This window comes from Pleurodeles waltl, chromosome 3_1 (genome assembly GCF_031143425.1).
Source record: "Pleurodeles waltl isolate 20211129_DDA chromosome 3_1, aPleWal1.hap1.20221129, whole genome shotgun sequence".
Taxonomy (NCBI): Eukaryota; Metazoa; Chordata; class Amphibia; order Caudata; family Salamandridae; genus Pleurodeles; species Pleurodeles waltl.
This window is the reverse complement of record NC_090440.1, coordinates 1835151089-1835166852: the sequence shown is the minus strand read 5'-3', so window position 1 is coordinate 1835166852 and position 15764 is coordinate 1835151089. Positions and strand designations below refer to the sequence as shown.

General features: G+C 42.9%; 1 protein-coding gene across 2 annotated transcripts in view; it reads right to left on the bottom strand.

Annotated features, from left to right (window-relative positions):
- Positions 1–1346: 1346 nt before the first annotated feature.
- The window catches only part of INPP1 (inositol polyphosphate-1-phosphatase), a 105324-nt gene continuing 90906 nt past the window's right edge, over positions 1347–15764 (bottom strand). For both annotated transcript variants that reach the window (XM_069225903.1, XM_069225904.1), the window contains exons 5-6: positions 5109–5283; positions 1347–3170 (exon numbers count right to left, since the gene is read on the bottom strand). In XM_069225903.1, coding sequence (XP_069082004.1) covers positions 2597–3170; positions 5109–5283 — 749 coding nt within the window. In that variant the 3' untranslated portion in view covers positions 1347–2596. The remainder of the gene's footprint in view (positions 3171–5108; positions 5284–15764) is intronic.

The window sequence follows — 15764 nt, the reverse complement described above, 5'->3', positions numbered from 1 at the left end:
TATCTTAAGACTGACTGCTTTTGTGCCAAGCTACCAGAGGGTTAAGCACGGGTTTTTATAGTGCCTTTTGTGGTTCACCCTGACAAGGATTACGGTTGTCTCCAAGGAGGAACTTCCACCCTCCCTCAACCAATAACCCAATTTCTTACACTTTTCTTAGAAAGGTTTATGGGGCAAAAATGTCAACCCTGTTGATGTACACAGCAGAATGTTTATCACAAAAGAAACTGAATAACTTTGAGCGAATATAAGGAACAATTTGGAAGAAGTAGAAGTTTGTCTATTCAGTTCATACGACCAGGGATGATAGCCTAATGAAATGTTCGTACTGCTTGATGAAATTAAGCTTTGCTAAAGAACAATTACAAAATATGCATAATCCATCTGCATTGAAAAGTGAGGTAACAAAGGTACAAACTAAATCAAGTTATTCTGCTTATGTCTTGGTATTCAAAAAGCCATTGACTGTTCAGAGTTTGTTTCACTTGTATGTAATGATGGGAAGATTAAACCATTTTTAACTAGCAAATCATCGTTTCTGGAGATTCTTTCTCAGTTTGCTTTCAGGGGATATCCTCCACAAAAGTAGTTAGGAATCTGTACTCTTTGGGGCTTGATAATCCATTTTTTCAGCATGTTTTATTCATTTACCCGAATTAGCTTACACAATGTGCCTGGGCAACAATATCAAAATCTCTTAATCAACACTGGATTTATAATTTTCACTGCATCACCTTCTGTTGCATAAAGTGTTTTTAAATATATTCACGGTTTATACTCATTTTGAAGGAATTAACTGATTATAATACACTTACTTTAATTTAAATATAATACGTAATGTACTGTTTATTGCCCTTCTGTTAAACTGTATATCAAAACCAAATATAAACGTAAACTAAGCAAATAATTATTTTGTTGAGATGTATTACGGCCTTGTTTGACTAAATCAACATTTAAATAGAGTGAACATGCTACTCTTCTTGCATATGATGTGGCTCCCACCTTCAAACACTGAATTAAATTTTGAAGAGCTCACAAGAAAGTGAGCATGGGATTGTTCAACCATATATGTTAGAAATTACAACTTCTCAAATAGCCTGATAATGCTCATTGCTAAAGAACACATTTATGTACTGGTTGGCAGGAGAATGCCTTTAAAGTGTTGTTCTTCCAGAAAAAAAAAATCCAGTGCTTGTACAACAACTTGTTGTGCTCTCTTTCTCTCGTTATGACACCACCATACCAAAGAATAGGTTACATCTGATTTTCTGTCATTTGTGATTTTTTTTCATTACTTTGTTTTACTTGCTCCATCTTCATGCAAAAAACGGACCAGAAAGTTTCCCTTCAATCATACTTGTCACTTTATGCAAGCCTCATAACACCAAGGTATTACATTTTGGAAACAAACACACTTTCCACTGGTGTGTGATTCTTAAAAAGGATAATCAAAGACATTGTTACACAAAAGAGATGGCAGAGAAAGTGCATAGTTAGGACAACAGAGCAGAATAATGCTAGAAGGAATACATAAAAGCATTAACAATTAGGGAACTAAAGCATTAGGTAACTGAATATGGACCGAAAATACATAACAGACCAGCTTGTGCAGATAAAATGTGCAGTATCAAAGTCAGAAAGGTACTAAAGAATGAATTACGTTAAATGTGGCACCTTTGGCAAATTACAAAATGTGCATGTCCCAATATTGGCACAATAGAAGCATACTGGAGTAGGTACACATAGGTATGTTTTATCCTTAGCGAGTGACCAGCTAACCAAAGGATCGGGCTGTGGGTCTAAAATCATCAAACAGGAACACCTGTCTTAAAGTAGTGAGCTGGAAGAACAAAGAAGAAAGTGCTCTGGGGAAGAAGCTTCTTTTTTCAGCCTGATTGTACAGAACTTCTTCATGGCATTATCAAAGCTCTGATTCTGGTCTCACAAGATGCACAAAGAGGCACAAGTCTCTTCACTAAATTGGTTTTATCTATTGTTGAGTACTATTTTTAAGAAAATATAACATGCTTGACAATCTGATATACGCCTGTACAGAAGAGTTAAGGTTGCCATGCATTGAACATGATCTTAAAGGCTGATTTGGCTTGGCTTATTTGGTTCAATTTAACACCTGTATTTGGAAATTTAATTTTTGGGATACCGAGAAAGCTTCGTTCAAATGAAGGAGGAATATTTTCCTTATAGAAACCTATGCAATCTTCAAGTCTGGAGGAAATCTTGTGTATAATATTGTGTAGGTTTGAGCAGAACAAAAGACAGTAATGGAACTGAGGCCCACCTTTGGCTACCCACAAAATAGCCTTCACAGACAAGAATCAATAAATTATTGGCCAAGTCACTCTCCATTGCCTAACATTTATGCTGAAATGTAGGCCTGGGTCACAATAAATGACCTTTTAGCAGCAATAATAAAATGGTAAGCTAAAAAAAATGTGTAATGCACACTTCCATAAAACAAATCCCAATTATACATACATATTGTTGGTCTGCTCTGAACCAGCATTTCACAACAGAATGACAAATATGTATAAACTGGAAAACTGCAATACTGTATGCTGTTATATTTTCCTGTACCTTATACAGTCAGTTTCCTTACAAGGAGGTTCAAAAGGTCTTCCAAATGCTTCTTAGACCTGTAAGCCACAATTCCTCCTTTATTGGCCCATCTGTCAGCACCTGTGGCCCCTTCCACTTCTACATTGTACAGTACCTGTGGCAGATTTTGCGCGTTTTGACCTTGTCTTATTTTTGCCACGCATGTTTTCCAGTCCACCATTCCCCCACCAAGCGACATCAGGACAGCATGAGGGGCGCACGAGTCCCACTTGAATGTTGTGTCATCTGAAAAGATATAAACATCAGCAAGTCCTAGTATGACACACAGGCTCTTGTATCCTGCTCCGGCTGCAAAATAAAGGCTCTCTTTGCAGATATCCGACAGCGCTGTTCTGATTTCCTCTGCTTCGCCCGTACTGGTAACAACGGAAAACCGATGCACTTTAGTTTGCATGTCACCACTGCCTTTTCCCAACATCTTTGGACAATCACCATTCGGTTTATTGTCATTAGTTCCAGGAAATGTGGGTTGCGGCAGCGAGTGAAAGTTAGCATTCAAGTAGGATATCCCCCAATAGCATTGCCCTTTCCAGCTGTAAAAGAAAGAACGGAAAATGTCAGCCAATATCCTTTTTGATTTTTTTGTGCTCCGAATTTAATGGTTAAAATGCCTCTAACAGAAACGTGATTCAGTCCTAGTTCGTCATCGTATTACCCTCCTATCATGAAGCCGCATAGATATTGATGTCACATCCATGCAAATGTGCCATCCTGCAACAGGAATACAATTTAGATACACCAGGCATATGCTTGCAGATTGTATAAAAGAGGTACATGGAAAAATAGTAGTGATAAGTATAAAGTAATGCATTCTTACCTCACTTGGAAACCACACTCATGCGTGGCTTAGAATGAAAGGATTTTTTTATTTTGCCATTCAGTACAGAGGATGACCACTTTTGTAATTTAAGAGGTGTATGAATGGAACAAAATACATTCAATAAATTAGTGCAATATGGGGAGTTAGTTACTTCTTAAACAGAGGAGAATAGATCGAATTAACTAAAGAACCGGGAAAGGGACATTGTCTCTTGTATTAAAACATTTTACACAAGAACGGTCCTTTTATTCAACTCAAGAGTCCAATTGTGCAGTATTCACCATTATATCTTCTTTATCCTTAATTAATTTTAGAGCTGATAAAAAAAAACATCAGCCAACGCTTTCCATTCCACCATCTGGAACTTCTTCACAGGGTATATGATATCTTGTGTTTGAATATGAATGAAGTAGAATTCTAGTTTACCTAGTAGCATGTAGTTGTAAAGTGCATCCCAGTATATTATGTATACCTTCTTGTTCAAACTGTAATAGTAGTCCAAAGCGCATAATACTTGTAGGGTCCATTGTTAAATCATACCAATATTATGCATCGGGACTAATTAGGCTGAAGTTGAAATTGTACGGGCTATTATTGTAGCTTCCATCTTGGGAAATTAAAAAGCTGAATAGACTGGGGAATTATTAATAATATTTTATGAAGTACAGCAGCTAATTATATAAAATAATTAACAAGGGCTTCGGACAATTCAGTCTATATCATGGTATACACATGCTTCAAAAATTCCTAAGTGAGCAAAGGCAGGTGTTGGGAGCATTCTGCTGTATTGCCTACCAGACATGTAACCTACATGTGAACAATGGAAACTCTCATTCCTGGTAACTCATAACTTATTTCAGACTCCAGTATCGCAAAGCAAATGGACATTTTCTTTTTTATCTATGTACAAGCAATTAAGAGGAAGATAATTGGCCCCTGCATTAACGGGTAGTTGGTTTACACAATGCAGGTCTGCTTCTTATTATGGCTTAAGGATGCCAAACTCTTCGGTGTGCAATGCGCTGACCGTATTTTTGTACAGCGAAATGCATCGTTGAAATTGCATACAGGGATAATTTGTTAATCAGTGAAATTGTTTGTACAGTGATTTGTTATTGCATCCAATCCAAGCTTCTTTTAACCATTTGTATTTAGAAGCATTTCAGGACTTTTTCAATTGAAACCCCACTTAGAAATACGCAAGTTCTGACCTCCTTTTAAAGTTCTTAATTAATTATTTTCCGAAGCCAAATACTAGTTTTAAATTGTTAGATTTTTCAAGATTGAGTTTATTGAGGTATGTTTTTCCAAGATGTTTATAGTTATTTTTTTACACCCGAATGAAATATGATTCAGACTTGGATTTCTGAACATCAAGAACAGAAATTGTATAAATGATGATAGTTGCGTCACTACACCAGAATGCAAACGGATTGCAACTCCTCATCAAGGCTGTGCAAAGAAGAGAAATGCAGAACAGTGGTTTGCATCAAATATGAAGTGTGAAAAATACGACCTAGACAGTCTGGCAACGAGATGTGGTAATACAGCTGTAATACTAGTTTCCTCAAGCAAGCAAACAAAATATTCATGACACACAGCACCTACTTTGATAACTGAAGTTGGGCATTTATACCAACAAAACATATACCTGAGAGTGTTTGGGTCCTGGGTGGTAAAAGGTTGATTGACGACACCCATCAGTGGAAGGCCAGTGTTAATATCATAGACTCCAATGAGGATCGTTACACACTGCAGTCCAGTGGGGAAAATTCCGTGGTGGGGTTTGACATCTGAAAGTCCTTTGATGTACTGGTAAGTTGAATCTAGAAGGCACAAAAATATGCTTACAAGATACGACTTTCAGCACAAACAATATATAAACTGGTCAATTTACTAACTGCTAGTATGGTATTGCCTTAAGCAAGACATTTACATTCACTAACGTGTAAATGAAGAATAACTGCACAAGCTAGTCTAGATTTGGAAATCCAACATCCTTTTGGTTTCAATAGATCATTTTATTTCATACTTACACACATACATAGATGAGAGATTACATATTAAAGAGGTACGGTCCGTCCTCTCCCCTGCCTATATTTCCCATATTTTATGTTTCTCTTCATCCTTCCTGGAGTCTAGGATTCTTTTCTCTGCCACTTTCACTCCTCCTAAATTAATAAATGTTTAAATCTATTTTATAATCGCTTTTTGCGCACATTTCACTTTACATACACATCTGATCGTCCACAGTATTGAGCGCCCATAATCTCAGGCAAGTAACTTTCTATAGTTGCTATAATGTACTGGATTATATATCATTGTGGAAGTATTTTCTACGGTCAGTTCTACATAAGCTGTTGTTCCACACCAGAAAGTGACAAGGTCCAATGCAACCTACATCTTTAGTACATTGGACTCTGCCTTAACATTAATGCTTGCTTTGTCCCTGGCTAGCCAATAGTGGCTTTGACTACAGGGTGTGTAAAATGATCCTCTTGTCCCAAAACGTCCTCCAGCAAGTTTCTGAACATATTTTGTCATCAGTGTGAATATGCTCGGGTGTGTAGTCCAAACACAATTTTGAATCATTTCCTGCTATCTTTCTGTTTGTAGGTGTCAAGCTGCACTCACTTTGCCGAAATTATATTAACATTAGATGTTTTTTTGCTTCAAAAAAGTTGTATCATAAGGAATTATTATTTGGGGATTATTGCTATAAGCAGATCCTTTTCTCTAGTTCTTAGTAACAGGAACATTGCTCACTAAAAATTGCTGACAAATTGACTTTTTGTGCAGGAATAGCAAAGTGGTTCCATCTCTCTGACCTGTGCTAAGCGTGGGACACTCCTAGGAGTAGCTGTGCGCGATACAAGTCGCTTTCATCATCACTAATTGTAAAAGAATGAAAAGAGATACGAACTTCTAACAGTCTGACCGACCACAAGATGATTTATCAAGGCAGCAATCTGTCTAACAAACTGTTCGGTCTCTTGAGAAGGCACTGCCCACAAAGCTGATGCGTTGGTAAGTTATTTCTCATGTAAAATTGAAGTTGGTTAGATCTATGGCCTGGGCTCAAAACTAATTTTATTGGAGTGTGCAACACACACCGCAAATCATTCTGTCAGTTCTTCATAAAGGGGGCATTGTCTGAACGTTACAGACATAACCATGAAGTATGTAATCTGTACACCCCCAAATTACCAATCCCTCATTTAAACCTTGATTTGTGGTCTCACAGAGAGGATACTCTGTTGCAACGGAATACCCTCACTGCCAAACTGAACTTTCGCCCACCTCGTTTAGAGTCAGGCGGAACTTCAGTCAGCGCCAGAGAATACTCAGTCTCCACTACTGATATACACCTCTGACGGTCTGGCAGAACAATGGCCGTCGGAGGTTTGGCAATTTGACTGCCCACTAGTGGGTGGTCAAATGACCAGTTTTCACTGTGTGGCACCACCAGGTAAAACCTGGTGGTAAGGAGCTGTGAAAACTGCAAAATGGGGGACAACTTCAATAATGCGGGGGTCATTCATTTTGAAGAACACAATCCTGCTGTGGGATTTTGTTTTTGAAAATTAAAAAAACAGGTTAAGAGTTTGAAAGACGGTGCAGTCATGATTATGGAGCAGTCGTCAAACTTTTAATACATTTACAAGAACTGTTGTGATGGCAGTTCTTGCCGGTGTAAGAGATGTCCGCTCACATGGTGGCCATCTCTAGATTCAAAAGACTGGTACGCGGTCAGGACGAAGGAGTATTTTACACTGCTGCCTGGTGGAGTAACAACCATCCTTCGCGATCTAAATAGGCACCCGTGTTTTCAAAATACATATGTTGGTGCATACAGGTTTATGACCTCCCTCTCACTGCTGACTACTCCCTTTCTCTACACTCTGTGAGGAATGACTAATGCCTCTGAAGTGTTCAAGGCTCTCTTGATTACATGGGCTCTGTAGTAAGTGGGACTGGATGGTATCCAGTTGAAGTGCTGGTCAGTAAAACATAACATAAGTGCAAGAATCGATGGTGGGCCTAAGAAAAAAAGCAGGGTCACATTGTGCTCCACAGCTATATGGGTATTTATCAGGGCATGGCCAACTGGGGAATATGACAGACATGAGCCGAGTGCATAGGCAACTCAACTGGCACCCCCATGCAGCAGGCCTAACCTACTTTGCCACATCTCTGGAGGCAGCCACGGTGAACTGGAGGCATTGGAAGCTGTTTGGGACTGATTGCCCCCGGAAGAGTGCAACAGAGTCGGCTTTCATTCAGGCCTGGCCTTGTGTTGCTCGCAGCCCCTATGGATTAATGCAGCAGCCTGCCTTTGGCTCCCTCACACTTGGGCCACATTGTGGACCTGGGAAGTAGGAAGCGAACGCTCACGTGAAAAAGCAGGATGAGGGCTCTTTTACACCAGTGTTGAGGTGGCCTACTAGGCTTTGCTCCAGAGTCCGCCCAACATTGGACCCCTCCTTTGTGCTGGCTGGTTGGATGGGGAGTGCGGAGGCTATGGTGGAGGGACTGGCTGCAGACTAGATCCTGGACCCTTTCCTCTTCCCACCCCTCTCTTGACTGACCTGAGGGACCTGCACTGGTGAGTTGTGGTTTTTGCAGTAGCCACTCCCACCTTTCTGATAAGGCGCAAGGACCCTAACTGTACTTGGGACTGGTGACACCCCCCCTGCTAGGATCTCCGCATGGGGGAATACGCTCTGGTAATTTACAACAGTGGCCCCTGCTGACATTTGATACCTGCTGAATGTCCTGACTTCTTGCCCCACTAGATCTCTCATTTGACTGCCTCCTTCTCACCTCCACTGTGTCTCTGGCTGCTTAGTCAGCCCAATGTGGGTTGAGGACGTGATGTGGGGTCTGGCATGAGACTTGGAGGCCGGGGGCCCTCTTAGCCCTCATTGCCCATATTATTAGTCTATAGTTGCCCACTTTTATGCCACTTACTAAGCTTGCAATGACAGCGGAAGAGGCTGGTTGGGGCACTGAGGTTGCTCGTGGCTCACTCATGTCTGGCCTCACTGCCATCTCTATGTTTTACATTTCCCTCTCACATCATGAGGGATCGACTTTTCTCATCTGCTCCAGTTATGCCTCACTCATTGTTGACTTGGGATACTCGGACCACCTGCCCACACTATGGGTGAAGGGGAGTGACATTTTTGCCTCATTACCCATCCAGTCAAGTATTTCTATAAAGACTATATGGCCACCGTCCACTGACACTCCCCGGTTCTTTGGCTGTATACAAACCTGTTTGTGCCTTTAGTGGCTTGTGCCGGCTCCCAACCCCCTCCATCTACTACTTGAGGGCTGTGCACAGGAGGACCCAGAGCCTCTAGGCTCTCTGGAACTTCAACACACTGCTGACCTTGCCCGTACCTCCTAATTGTACTATGATGTAGGTGGATGGTGGAATCTTAGTGATAACATTGGTGGGGCACCTCCGGTCAACTAAAACCATGGCCACTACTACTTATTCCACCCAGAAGGCCACTACTGCACCAAGCTCTACTGTCTACCTTTTGGATCAGTGGGACCAACACCAGCACCCTTTGACCGCCTCTGCTTCTAATATCTTGATCTTATCATTGCTGCAGTCATGATACTGGAACAGCGATCAAGGTCAAAATTGATGTACTCCTCTGGGGAGATCATAAGAAGACCACAGAATGGGTCACAGCTGCCCTCCAAGATATTTGTCCACAACAAGCTAATAACACCACTGAATTACGAAAACTCGCCAATCGCATCAGGGTACAGGAAGGACGTGTAGAGGACATGAAGGGCAGATTGCACAGAAACAACATTTGCATCATTGGCTTACCGGAGGGGATGGAGAGTGCCAATCATAACCTCACTATGATCTCTGGTCACCCTGGAAGGTCTCTCCTCCACATATGTGATGGAAAGTGCACACTGAGGCCCAGCACAAGCTCCTGCTCCTGAAGCCCCTCCTCACCCAACAGTGGCCAAACTCTTGTACTGTATGGACCGTGACAATTTCCTGCAGTAGGCCAGACTTTGTCATCTTATATTGCAGGGAATGTTAAAAGTATCCTTTTTCCCTGAGTTTACCTCAGCGATGCAGCTTTGCAGGGCCTCCTTAATGGCTGTAAAGAAAAGACTGAAGAGTTTGGACTAAAATACATCCTCTTATTTCTATCCTGCCTGAAAGTGATACAGGAAGTCCATACATATTTCTTTACTGACCTTGCTGGAGCCCAATCATGGACAGATGAACAATATTGTTCAGAAGGGCATACGTTGAGACAAGCTACTCATCTTAGTGAATGGACACAATGCAGGCCTCACCAAGAAGCTAGGTCTCATTTGCGGTGCCACATAGACATTCTGCCTTCCTGGGCTATATACAGTGTAGGGGTGGACAATGGACATTTCTTTTAGAGAAGACTCCAGAGACACACTGTACAGGAAGGACTCCAGTGATGCTCCTCGTCACATCGCAATCTGTTGGTGACCTGATTTGAGCGTGATTCACTGTTTTTATCTGCCGAACTTTCTGTCCTTTCCTTCCTCCCTCTTCTTATTTCCATTCCCTTCCCAACAGCTCAGCGCTCATCCCCGGCACACACACACACTCATGCAACAGCTTCTGAAGTGGAGACCTAACTCACCCCCACCATTAAATTCAATTCCCTCCACTTTGCCTCACTGTTGGTTCTAAATATACCTGCACCCTGCTGCATTGATATCCCCAATTATCTGCTGTTGAGATGTAGCTGGCTTCATGCTGCTGGCCCCCCCATGTACTATATTGCACTTCTCCCCAATAACTGAGATACGTGCTCACTGAGATTTGTCTTTCCTTTTCTCTTCTCTATTATAGTTCAATCCCTGAAATGTATCTGTAACTCCCCTGTAAGGAGCACATAATTTGTTGGGGTCGCTTTGGTTAGTCAGATGCTTATTTTGCTACTGGCACTACTGTTTGTGCTCCTTGGTGGGTGGGAGGGGGCATTGGGTCCCTCTAAATTGGTAATGTGCACACACCAATACCTATTCCTGCTTTCCTGCCCCAGGATGGGGCATTCACTTGTTTGCTGCCACCTTTATTTCTGCAATCACTCTATCTACCATGACTGCTACTTCAGTGCAGGGAAAATACACTTCACTTCTCACTTAGAATGTTTGAAGAATGAGAGGGACAAGGAAGCATTATCAAATATGAGCACAGCTCAGCCGTTATAGGGTACAAGTAGCCTTCCTTCGTAAAACACATCTGAATGACGCAGATGTGGTGGCCCTGTGCTGTAGATGGGGAGATCAAATTATTAACACACGCTACTCATCCTATGCTGGGGGGGGGATGGTAGGGGCACGGTTTAGATCTGCGCTGGGGTTCCTTTGTGTGTGGAAGAGTCCTTTGTTGACCCAGATGGCAGGTATGCACTGATCAAGGGACGCCTGGTTGGTCTACCTGTGGTACTGGGCTCTATCCATGCCCCTAACTCAGATCAGGCCTGTTACTGGGCTACATTCTTCAATCCACTGGCACATTGGTTGGACATTATGTGGCTACTGGGAGGGAATGTTAATGCTGCTTTGGATTTGTCCTTTGATCTTTCCCATCCCCTCCCTACAGAATATACAAGCTGCCTGGAACACAGTGGCGTTTGCAGACTGGCTCTGCCATTGGTCACTCTATGATATTTGGTTATATGGCACCCAAGAGCAAAAGAATATTCCTTCTATTCCCCTGCCCACGTTGCATTTGTACACCTAGACCACCTGGTCTGCGCTGGCCCTCCGCAGACACAATTCACTGTGATCAACTACCTCAGTAATAGTCTCTCGGACTACAACCCATTGAAGGCCTGTCTGGACTAGGGGCACCCACCCCATTGCCCACTTGGCAGATGCAGCCATTGTGGCTTGAAAACCAACCATTAAGAGAAACACTGCACAAGGCTATGGTGCAGTTCTTCACTGAAAACACTAATACAGTCTCCACTCGAGCCCTGGAGTGGAAAGCATACAAGGTAGTACTAAAAGGCCTCAGGCTGTGCACCACCACTGGAGCAGAGGCATCACTGGAACTAAACTGTAGCATTTGGAGAACAAACTCACTGTGTCCCCTCATGCCAGGGACCGTCTCACTGCCATGAAAAAAACAAGCAGCCCTCATGGAACTACTGCGCTGTGTTGACGGCTGAGCCTATGTGGCCCGTACGCATGTGGAGGCATACAGATTGGGCCAATTGCTGGCACACCTTATACATCCCCAAAGCGCAGTGTCCTCCATTCATGCTGTCTGTGATCATACTGGCATGCTACTGCACACTCAGTGTGCTATCAATGAGACGTTTGTCTGTCATATAAGGACCTCTACAAAACAGTCCCTGCTCTGGCCCCTCACACACTCTGCTCCTTCCTGGATTGCCTAGATATACCCATATCGCACCAAATGGGGCACAGACCCTAGACTCTCCGATTGCGGTACAGGAGATATGCCTGGAGATCCGGTCTCTTGACCATGGTAAAACTGCTGGCCTGGATGACCTTCTAGTTGAATTTTACGCCACCTATGAAACATTACTTGTGACGCAGCTTGAAACCTTGTATCTCAAGGCTGCTTGACTGTGTTACCTATCCTCCCCACCCCCGATTTTGAGGGAAGCAGTGGTCACTTCTATTTCTAAACCTGACTGTGATTCCACCAATGTTACATCTTATTGCCCTTTATCAATCTTAAATACTGATTATAAGATCCTTAGTAGGATACTAGCAAATAATTTGCTCTCATATCTCCCAATACTTATCCACCCAGACCAGAATGGGTTTGTGCCGCGTTGCAGCACTTCACTTAGCATACAGGATATTCTGCCTGTATTTCAAATGACCTTGAACAGGTGTTCAATATCCTCAGTTGGGAATACTTGATACTGTGCTGAAACGCTACAGGTCTGGGTTCTAAGATGATAGGATGGATATGATTACTATACTTTTTTCCCCCCTGCTGGAGTCAAAACTGGCAGCCATATTTCTGAGGCGTATGATATTGCGCATGGTATTGCCTGGGGAATGCAGCAGGGGTGGTCCATTTCCCCCCAGCTAGTCATGTTGGAAACTGAGCCCTGGCTATTAAATTCCGTAGGCTTAGAAAAGATTGGGGAACACCACTAAGGGCAGACACACATATTATTTACCTAAATGCAGACAATATGCTGCTGTTCTTGAGAGACTCCTGTATGTACCTCGCCCCCTTAACAACAGCGAATACTTTTTCTGCTCGGTCCGGGCTCGGAGCTAAACCCGCCAAAACATTTATTTTCCCACTGAAACGTGACAGCTCTCCCTGTGATCTTTTGTTTGGCACTGACAGATTGAACTAGGCTTCACACTCCTTCAAATACCTCGGAATTAACATATTCCATACCCCTACAGACCTCCTTGAGCGCACCACGAGATTACAAGTAACATTCTGGTACACCTTACCCCTCTCAGTAATGGGAAGGATATACCTCTACAAAATGGTAGTCCTATCATGCTTATGATCTTTGTTTACCAGTGTTAATTCCTGTTAAAATGTTTCGAGATTTAAACCTTCTTGAACTGATTTGGAACACAAGTCAGAGTTGCATAGCACTGACCAAACTCCTCCTTCCTCCTGAACCTGGAGGCCTTGGAGACCCAGGTTTTCAGGCTTATTATTATGCGGCCCATCTACAGTGGGCTGCATACTGGCTGGCTGGACCCCAGCTGACTGAGGCAGGCCTCAAGGTCGACCATATCAAAGAACCTGTATTTCACACTTTGCTGTTTCCCCAGGACGCACAGGACGCCCGGGTGGGACCTGTGTCTCTGTTACTGGGTAACGTGGGTACAAGTGTACAAATGCTTGTGCCCCAGTGATACCCATACTGGGATTTCCAGCACAGCCAGTGTGCGACCTCTTCAAGTGCGAAGAAGCTTACACTGTCCGACCTTGTGTGAGCGCAATAAACTACTGGCTGGTGAATTTCTCACTTATGGCAGGATTGGCATAGTGACGTTCTATTTGTGGCAAAACACCCAAATCAAACCACAAACGCATACTGCACTGCAGGCATTATATACTATTGGCCACGGTAGACACCTGGTCGCCTGGCTGTAAAGAGGCTCTGGGGCCACGCTGGGGTGTCTTTACAGGCTGTTCAATGCAGCAGGAATGACAAATTGAATCTACAGGGAGTGCAGAATTATTAGGCAAGTTGTATTTTTGAGGATTAATTTTATTATTGAACAACAACCATGTTCTCAATGAACCCAAAAAACTCATTAATATCAAAGCTGAATATTTTTGGAAGTAGTTTTTAGTTTGTTTTTAGTTTTAGCTATGTTAGGGGGATATCTGTGTGTGCAGGTGACTATTACTGTGCATAATTATTAGGCAACTTAACAAAAAACAAATATATACCCATTTCAATTATTTATTATTACCAGTGAAACCAATATAACATCTCAACATTCACAAATATACATTTCTGACATTCAAAAACAAAACAAAAACAAATCAGTGACCAATATAGCCACTTTTCTTTGCAAGGACACTCAAAAGCCTGCCATCCATGGATTCTGTCAGTGTTTTGATCTGTTCACCATCAACATTGCGTGCAGCAGCAACCACAGCCTCCCAGACACTGTTCAGAGAGGTGTACTGTTTTCCCTCCTTGTAAATCTCACATTTGATGATGGACCACAGGTTCTCAATGGGGTTCAGATCAGGTGAACAAGGAGGCCATGTCATTAGATTTCCTTCTTTTATACCCTTTCTTGCCAGCCACGCTGTGGAGTACTTGGACGCGTGTGATGGAGCATTGTCCTGCATGAAAATCATGTTTTTCTTGAAGGATGCAGACTTCTTCCTGTACCACTGCTTGAAGAAGGTGTCTTCCAGGAACTGGCAGTAGGACTGGGTGTTGAGCTTGACTCCAACCTCAACCCGAAAAGGCCCCACAAGCTCATCTTTGATGATACCAGCCCAAACCAGTACTCCACCTCCACCTTGCTGGCGTCTGAGTCGGACTGGAGCTCTCTGCCCTTTACCAATCCAGCCACGGGCCCATCCATCTGGCCCATCAAGACTCACTCATTTCATCAGTCCATAAAACCTTAGAAAAATCAGTCTTGAGATATTTCTTGGCCCAGTCTTGACGTTTCAGCTTGTGTGTCTTGTTCAGTGGTGGTCGTCTTTCAGCCTTTCTTCCCTTGGCCATGTCTCTGAGTATTGCACACCTTGTGCTTTTGGGCACTCCAGTGATGTTGCAGCTCTGAAATATGGCCAAACTGGTGGCAAGTGGCATCGTGGCAGCTGCACGCTTGACTTTTCTCAGTTCATGGGCAGTTATTTTGCGCCTTGGTTTTTCCACACGCTTCTTGCGACCCTGTTGACTATTTTGAATGAAACGCTTGATTGTTCGATGATCACGCTTCAGAAGCTTTGCAATTTTAAGAGTGCTGCATTCCTCTGCAAGATATTTCACTATTTTTTACTTTTCTGAGCCTGTCAAGTCCTTTTTTTGACCCATTTTGCCAAAGGAAAGGAAGTTGCCTAATAATTATGCACACCTGATATAGGGTGTTGATGTCATTAGACCACACCCCTTCTCATTACAGAGATGCACATGACCTAATATGCTTAATTGGTAGTAGGCTTTCGAGCCTATACAGCTTGGAGTAAGACAACATGCATAAAGAGGATGATGTGGTCAAAATACTCATTTGCCTAATAATTCTGCACTCCCTGTAGTGTTCAATGACAGACTGGCAAGTGGTCTTACAATACCCATCCCTAATCTGACAAAATTGTCGATTCTGTTTCATTCATATAGGCATACTCCATAGAGCCTACCTTACCTCACAAAGGCTGCAGCCTATATTTCCCAGGGCATCCTCAAATTGTCCTTGTTGTCATTTGACCCCAGCACACCTGATTCACATTATGGGGCTGTACGCAGCTCCCCTCCTTTGGGACACTGGTCCTCTCGGTGCTTACAAGGCTCACAGATAGGCCACTTGACCACTCTCTTCAGGTGGTACTTTGTGGGAGTTACACTGAGCCTGAAATGGCTAAGCTTACAACTTAATTCCTGGATCCTGCTTTACTGCTTGCAAGCAGAGCTATTACCTGTGGGTGGAAATCTTAGACCATCCCCTCGCGAGTGACGTGACATGCTGATCTCCAGGCGGAAGGTACTACCTTAAGACTGTGATGTAGATGAAACCTTAGTACTGTCCCTCATTTCTCAGTGATCATCTATATGTGACAGTTTATGCATTA